The 7,152-nt window shown below is 64.3% G+C and overlaps 1 protein-coding gene across 2 annotated transcripts; it reads left to right on the plus strand.

Moving 5' to 3' along the window:
- The first annotated feature begins 597 nt into the window (after positions 1 to 597).
- Positions 598 to 6,681, plus strand: CBX4 (chromobox 4). 2 transcript variants are annotated; one of them, XM_064270621.1, is made up of 5 exons: positions 598 to 728; positions 864 to 907; positions 2,011 to 2,076; positions 4,134 to 4,200; positions 4,452 to 6,681. In XM_064270621.1, exons 1-5 carry the CDS (start codon positions 660 to 662, stop codon positions 5,856 to 5,858), a joined length of 1,653 nt encoding a protein of 550 aa, XP_064126691.1. In that variant the 5' UTR covers positions 598 to 659; the 3' UTR covers positions 5,859 to 6,681. The 2 variants fall into 2 exon arrangements, with proteins under 2 accessions (XP_064126691.1, XP_064126692.1); XM_064270622.1 differs by lacking the exon at positions 2,011 to 2,076.
- The last annotated feature ends 471 nt before the right edge of the window (positions 6,682 to 7,152 follow it).

Below are 7,152 nucleotides of genomic sequence, written 5' to 3' on the forward strand. Positions count from 1 at the left end.
GCCGGCGGTTCCCCGGCGTCCGGAGCGCACATGACGCAATTCGGCGCAACTGTAAACTGCAGTCGATGCTTCCGTGACACCCAGCAGGGGTCCCGGGCCAGGCACGCCGAGCAGGAGCTGAGAGGGGGAGGCCCAGGAGCCGGGCGAGAGGCGGGGATCGCTGCAGAGACTGCCCTGACCCTGTCACCCCCGCCCCCAGGCGACACACCTCTCCGCCCGGCCCTCGCTCCCTCCCGCAGGCTCCCTCGCCCGGCTCGCAGCTCTCTCCCCTGCACCGCCCGGCCCCCTCCCCCCCGCCGGCCCCCTCCGCGTCCTGCTCCCTCCCCCGCCGCCCGGCCGGGGCCTCGGGTAGGCCGGGCTGCGCCAATCCGGGCCGTGGCCCGCCCCCTGACGCCGTGCTGGCCCGTCAGGCCCCGCCCGCTGACGTCCGGGATTTGCATGAGTTCTTGTGCACCGCGGCCCGGGCTCAGTTGTCTGAGCTAGAGCGAGCCGAGCCGGGCGGCGGGCAGCGGAGGGCCGCCGGCGGAGCGGGCGAGCGGGCGGCAGGGCGGCCAGGGCGGCCGGGCGGCGGCGCCTCAGCCAGGGCGGCAGCGGCGCCCGTGGGGCCAGCAGCGTCTGCAGCGGCGCCGGCCCCGCGCCCCGGCGCACTCGGCCCGGCCATGGAGCTGCCAGCTGTCGGCGAACACGTCTTCGCCGTGGAAAGCATCGAGAAAAAGCGGATCCGCAAGGTAGGGCGGCCGCGGGGGCGGCAGCGGGCGGCGCGGGAGCCGCGGCCGGGAGCGCGGAGCGGGAGGGGGTGGGGAGCCGCGGCCGGAGCGGGGATCCCGCGGAAGCTGATGGAGTCGTGTCTCTTCCACCCGCAGGGCAGAGTGGAGTATCTGGTGAAATGGAGAGGCTGGTCCCCCAAGTAAGTAGCGGGGAGGGAGGAGGGGGCGCCAGGCCGGGGCTCGGCCGCTGGACCAGCCGGGGGTGGGGGGTGGAGGGCGGGGGGCGGCCAGGAGGCGGGGTGGCGGAGGAGGGGGTGGGGAAGTCGGTGGCAGGCACTAGGGAAGCCGAGCCGCCAGCCCGAGCCGGGCGCCCTGTGTTGTGCTCGGCTCTCCGGGAAATGCCATCACTAATTTATGCACTAAAAGGAGCCGGAGGAGCTGGAGAGACGCGGGGCCGAGCCGGGGAGGCCGGCGCAGGGAGGGAGGGCGCAGGCACTGACTGATGTGCAGCAGAAAATGGCTCCTTTCCCCTTTCCCTCCACCGAACGGCTCCATATTGCAAAACCAAAAAAAAAAAAAAAATTAAAAAGCGACGAAAATGCAATTGTGAGCCTCCTCCCTCCTAGTGGTGCAGGGAGGGGACGCAAAAAGGCAGAAAATGTTGGGAACTGTCACTGCGGCGCTTTTGGTAGGGAATATTTTTTTTTAATTTGAAATGCGATGGCACCGGATGGAGACAGACGCGCAGGCACACACACACTCACACACACACACAGAGGCATATTTTTGTGCTGCCGAGTATTTGGGGTTTGCTTGCCTGTGACAGCGGGCTCTTGGGCCGCGAGGGGGTGTGGGGGGGGCGCCCGGTTGACGGTTATCGGATTAGGGGTCAAATGGAGAACGTCTGAAGCTCTCGTGGAGACTCGGGGCTGGGGAGAGGAGGAGGGGACTGCGACTTTGCATTTCGGCTGCTTTGCACGTAGGGTGCCTGGTGGGCAAAGTGGCTTTGGAACATGTCGCGGTAACATGCTTAAAATTCTTGACAACTGCAAAATAAACTGCTAGTTTGATTTTCCTTACCGCTCCCCTTTCTCCCTGCCCTTGTGTGTTTATTTGACTTGGGGGGGGGTGTATCAGGGAGTGTATCTGGCCTGCGGAAATCCACCCTCCACCCCCCACATCTACGGCTTAATAGCTTTTGGTTCAGGAAGACAGAGTAGGGCCTTATGTCATTCCCCACCTGGAGGCCGAGAAGCTGGCTCGCCTGTTTTATGCCGTGTCCCCCTCCCTTTTCCCTTGCAAGATATAACACGTGGGAACCCGAGGAGAACATCCTGGATCCCCGGCTGCTGATCGCCTTCCAGAACAGGTGAGCGTCCCCCAGCAGCCACGGCCTGCAGCCGTGACCGTATATGGGAAAGTGGGCGCTGCAAGCAATAGGAAAAGGGGAAGGGTGGGGGAGGGGGACATGTCCCCCCCCCCTTGCTGGCCTGAACGGGCCTGGCTGCGATCTCGCCTCCTCTCTAACTAACGTCCTTGGCTGTTGCTGCAGCCTGGGGTGGGGGCAGGGCTGGGGAAGGCGAGGCTTGCTTTTGGGGGGAACTGCTGAAAGGGTACTGTGGGTGGCTCTGGGTCCCGCGGCCCCCCTCCTGTCGCACACCTGCAGCTCCACTTCCAGGGCCAAGGTGTTGCTTTCCTGAAGCCACCGGCCCCTTGGCACTGACACCTGGCTGGCATTGTGAAACAGCCGGGACGTCAGGGAACTGCACTTAACCTATTGGGGGCTGGAGAAAAGTTGACAAGGCCTTATCCCCCACCTGCACCCCCCAGGGAGCTTGGGATCATCAGGGGACAGATTCTGTCTAGCCCTGATGCCTCGGACGCCCCCCCACCGCCACTGGGCTGCTGGTGGGCAGGGCGCCCTATCCTCCGGGCCGGGGGTGGGGGGAGCTTGGCCCTGAGGGTGTAAGATGGGCGCTGCCCGGTGAGGGGGCTTCTTCATAGGGGCTCATCTTCTTGCGCAGATGCTTGTCACGCTGCAGCTGCTGCAGCTGGATTCGCCGCCGCCGGTGGCTGTGGTTCTCTGTTTCGGGAGGGCAGAAGGAGGGAGGGTGAGGAAGGGAGGAACGGCAGGAGCCCGGAGCTTGGCCACCATGCCGCCTTCCAGCCTTCCAACCTCCCCCCCCCCCTTTTATTTTGCATTATTTCCTGTGGCGTGTTTGGCGCTAAAACTCTAAACTTTAGACCCTCTGAGCCAGCGACCGATAGGGAAGTTGCTCTCCCGCGGCGCAGGGGGGCGCCGAGCAGGGCTCCTGCCCCGACTCCACCTGGGAGTTCACCACCCTGTAACCATGTCAGCGGCTGATGCCATGTTGCATAATAGGTCCCTGAAGAATTCAAACGCAGGCTGTTGCAATGCCAGGCAACTTCGGAGTCAGGCACGGGCCCTGGCCCCAGGGCCTGGTGGAACCCCCCTGAGTTAGCCCACGAGCAGGGTGGGGTGGGATCGCTGCGGAACTGGGAACGGGATGCTTATTTTGGCAAACGCCTGAGAGGCGCCCTCTTCTCCCGTGGACAGCCGGGCAGCAACCGAATCGACCAGTCCTCAGCCGAGGCAGGGTCAGCCTCGGCAGTACCCCAGGCGGACGCCCGGCAGCTGTATTGACCGGCGCCACGGTTCGCAGGCTTGATTAATAATTTGGACATCGATGTGGCCCGGAGCCGGACTAGAAGGCTGCCCTTTGTGCCCCGCCCCCCGGGCCGCCTGTCGGGGTTCACCAGGTGGCTGCGAACCTGGCCGGGCCTGGCTTCGAGGCCGGCCCCCGCCCCCAGCCCCTAATTGGCTCATTTGCCGTTGTGTAAACAAGGGCGCAGCCCCTCCCCCTGTTTAGTGGCTGGCCTTTAAGAAAACGAGTCCTCCCTTCTGCCGGCAGCACTCGTTATCTGAATCTTAATGAGGTCATTAGCATCCCTCCTCTTTGACGGAGAGGGACTAGGTCCGCACCCACCTCGCTTGGACGGCTTTGCTGTCCCCAGACCCCCGCGCCCACTCCACTTTGCGCAGGGCCCCGGGGGCCCGAGGCTGCGGCCGGCAGAGTCGGCGACCCAGCCCTGCGCTGCCGCTCGGGCAGGGCCGCTGGGCGCTAGTTCAGGTGCGGAACACAGAGGTGGAGGGCCCTTCGTCGAGGACACCCTGGGCAGATGCGGGTGGACGCCAGCGTGAAGTGGGGTGCTGGGACCGGACAGAGGCGCCCAGCTGGCGGCAGAGGCGACCTTCTGCCCCTTGCTCTTTATCCCTCCGGGTCCTGTGGGCCCCCTGCCCGCTGCTCACCGAGGGGGGTCACCACAGGTTCTAGGCATGGCAATGACGGAAGATGAGCCTGAGGCTAACAGCGCTGCCCTCTGTCCCCCCCCCCTTCCCCCCAGGGAACGGCAGGAGCAGCTGATGGGATATCGGAAGAGAGGCCCGAAGCCCAAGCCGCTGGTGGTGCAGGTGAATACGCCCGCCGGCCCCAGGCCGCCCCCCCAGCCCTTCACTTGGCCTTACTACTGAGCTGCCTCCAGACCCCGAGGGCGGTGGGAATTCCTTCCGGACACCCCAATTCCGCTTCCTTTCTGCTAGACCTCCCACACCCCGCCCCCCATGACGCAGCTGCAGACCGAGCGGGGGCTGGGACTCCTGATGCTCCCGGCATGCCCTGGGGCGGGCCTGCTCCCTTCTCTCACCTTCCCGGGTTCTCGCAGGTACCTACCTTTGCCCGTCGCTCCAATGTGCTGACTGGACTCCAGGACTCCTCCGCTGACAATCGAGCCAAGCTGGAGCTGGGTGCGCAGGGCAAGGGCCAGGCGCACCAGTACGAGCTCAACAGCAAGAAGCACCACCAGTACCAGCCGCACAGCAAGGAGCGGGCCGGCAAGCCCCCGCCGCCGGGCAAGAGCGGCAAGTACTACTACCAGCTCAACAGCAAGAAGCACCACCCCTACCAGCCGGACCCCAAGATGTACGACCTGCAGTACCAAGGCGGCCACAAGGAGGCGCCTAGCCCCACCTGCCCGGACCTGGGCGCCAAGGGCCACCCAACCGACAAGTGGGCCCACGGCGCGGGGGCCAAGGGCTACCTGGGAGCGGTGAAGCCCCTAGCTGGGTCGGCAGGAGCTCCAGGCAAGGGCGCCGAGAAGGGCCCGCCCAACGGCATGACGCCGACCCCCAAGGAAGCGGTGACGGGCAACGGGATTGGGGGCAAGATGAAGATCGTCAAGAACAAGAATAAGAACGGCCGCATCGTGATCGTGATGAGCAAATACATGGAGAACGGCATGCAGGCGGTGAAGATCAAGTCCGGCGAGGCGGCCGAGGGCGAGGCGCGCTCCCCCAGCCACAAGAAGCGCCCGGCCGAGGAGCGTCACCCCCCGGCCGACAGGACTTTCAAAAAGGCATCGGGCGCCGAGGAGAAGAAGGCGGACGCGCCCTCCAAGAGGAGGGAGGAGGAGCCGCCGGGGGCCGGAGACCCGCAACCCCAGGACGCCGCCTCCCGCAAGCTTTCCCCGGCCAAGGAGGCCTTCGGCGAGCAGCCCCTGCAGCTCACCACCAAGCCCGACCTGCTGGCCTGGGACCCGGCTCGGAGCACGCACCCGCTCCCCCACCACCACCACCATCACCACCACCACGCCGTCGGCCTCAACCTCTCCCACGCGCGCAAGCGCTGCCTCTCGGAGACCCACGGGGAGCGCGAGCCTTGCAAGAAGCGCTTGACGGCGCGCAGCATCAGCACCCCCACCTGCCTGGGGGGCAGCCCGGCCGCCGAGCGCCCCGCCGACGGGCCGCCGGCTGCCGCCGCCGCCCTCCCACAGCCTGAGGTCATCCTGCTGGACTCGGACCTGGACGAGCCCATAGACTTGCGCTGCATCAAGACGCGGGGCGAGGCCGGGGAACCGCCCAGCTCCCGCCAGGTGAAGCCCGAGGCGCTGGCGGCGGCGGCGGTGGCGGTGGCCGCGGTGCCGGCGACAGCGGCGGAGAAGCCTCCTGCAGAGGCCCAGGACGAGCCCGAGGAGCCGCTGGCCGAATTTAAGCCCTTCTTTGGGAATATAATTATCACTGACGTCACCGCGAACTGCCTCACCGTCACGTTCAAGGAGTATGTGACGGTGTAGCCTCACGTAGCCGGAGGGCGTCGGAAGGGGAAGTGTCGTCCCCTCTGGGGACCTAGCACCTGGGGCCTGGGGCAGACTCCCCCTCTTTCAGACCAGTGGAGAGCCTGCAGGTTCCCAAGGCCAGGACCCGGAAATAACCGCGGAGCCACAGCCCTCCGTGTCCCCGCGGGGCACTGCCTCCCTTCACGCAGTGCCTGTGGGTCGCGGCCTCAGTCCCTCCCCTCCGCTGCCCACGCGGGAGGAGAGCTGCGCCGCTCTGCTCCCCACCCCTGTCCCGTGGGCCTGGGGACTGACAGGGCAGCCTGGCGCGGGGGTCGCAGAGTTATAGTATTATATTTTAACCGTGCTAACTTGTCAAGTGCTGACTTTGCTCCCGTTTGTACGTGGTGTTATTATTGAAATGTATTGTTTGAGCTCAAAAGGCCCAACCACCCCCTCCGGGCTGGTATATATATATTTATTTGTAGGTATTTATATATTGAAATATAAAAACCTAGATTTATGGAGTTTCCTCTAGATCATGTTATATTCTATATCAGACAAACTATTTTCTGTTGCCCTTTCTCCCCCGTCATTCAGTATTTCAGTTGATTTCATTTCTTACCCTCCTCCCTCCCCAGCACCTGCAATACCGGTGACCTTGGTATATATTTTTTGATACTGTACACATGGATGTCTTGTTTCTATGTGCAAAAAAAAAAAAAAAGTTTGTTAAAAGGCTAAACAAGCTGTCTAGAAACTGCTGCTATTAGAAATGTCTGAAGTCTGAGCTTCCGGTTATTACCTGCTTGAATGTAAATATTAAACGGTGATGTTGAAGGTGCCCGTTTGCCGTTTGCGATGAGCACAGAGGGACGTCAGAGGTTGCGGAACCCCCCTCCCCACCCCAACTCGGCTGTAGGTCTCAGGAGGAATACTTGCGCGACCTGCGCTAAAGCTTGGCAAAGCCACGTGCACGGGTCTCTCCGGTGGCAACGCCCTCAGGAGGGGTGACCCGCACAGGGGAGTCGGGTGGGCCGCCAACGGGGAGGGGATTCCTGCGGTGGGGGTGCTGACGTCAGTCGGTCAGGTGGCACCCACGACACCCTGGCCACCCTGGGAGCAGGCAGTGGTGGGGAGAGGGGTAAGGGGCGCAAAGACGCGAGTGGGGCCAGCCCCCCACACGCCAACCCGACCAGCTAACCCCCTCGTGGGCGTCCACCCCCCCGCCGTGGGCGTCCTACCCGGTGCAGGCCCTGCCACCATGAAGATGTTTCTCTCTGGCAATCCCTGCCTTGTAGGGCAGGTTGAGCGG

This window comes from Loxodonta africana, chromosome 18 (assembly GCF_030014295.1).
Source record: "Loxodonta africana isolate mLoxAfr1 chromosome 18, mLoxAfr1.hap2, whole genome shotgun sequence".
NCBI classification, from domain to species: Eukaryota; Metazoa; Chordata; class Mammalia; order Proboscidea; family Elephantidae; genus Loxodonta; species Loxodonta africana.

Coding starts and splice junctions, on each gene's coding strand:
- CBX4 (XM_064270621.1), top strand. CDS start 660: ATGGAGCTGCCAGCTGTCGGCGAACACGTCTTCGCCGTGGAAAGCATC. Junction 908..2,010: donor TGGAGAGGCTGGTCCCCCAA/GTAAGTAGCGGG, acceptor TTCCCTTGCAAG/ATATAACACGTGGGAACCCG. Junction 4,201..4,451: donor CCAAGCCGCTGGTGGTGCAG/GTGAATACGCCC, acceptor GGGTTCTCGCAG/GTACCTACCTTTGCCCGTCG.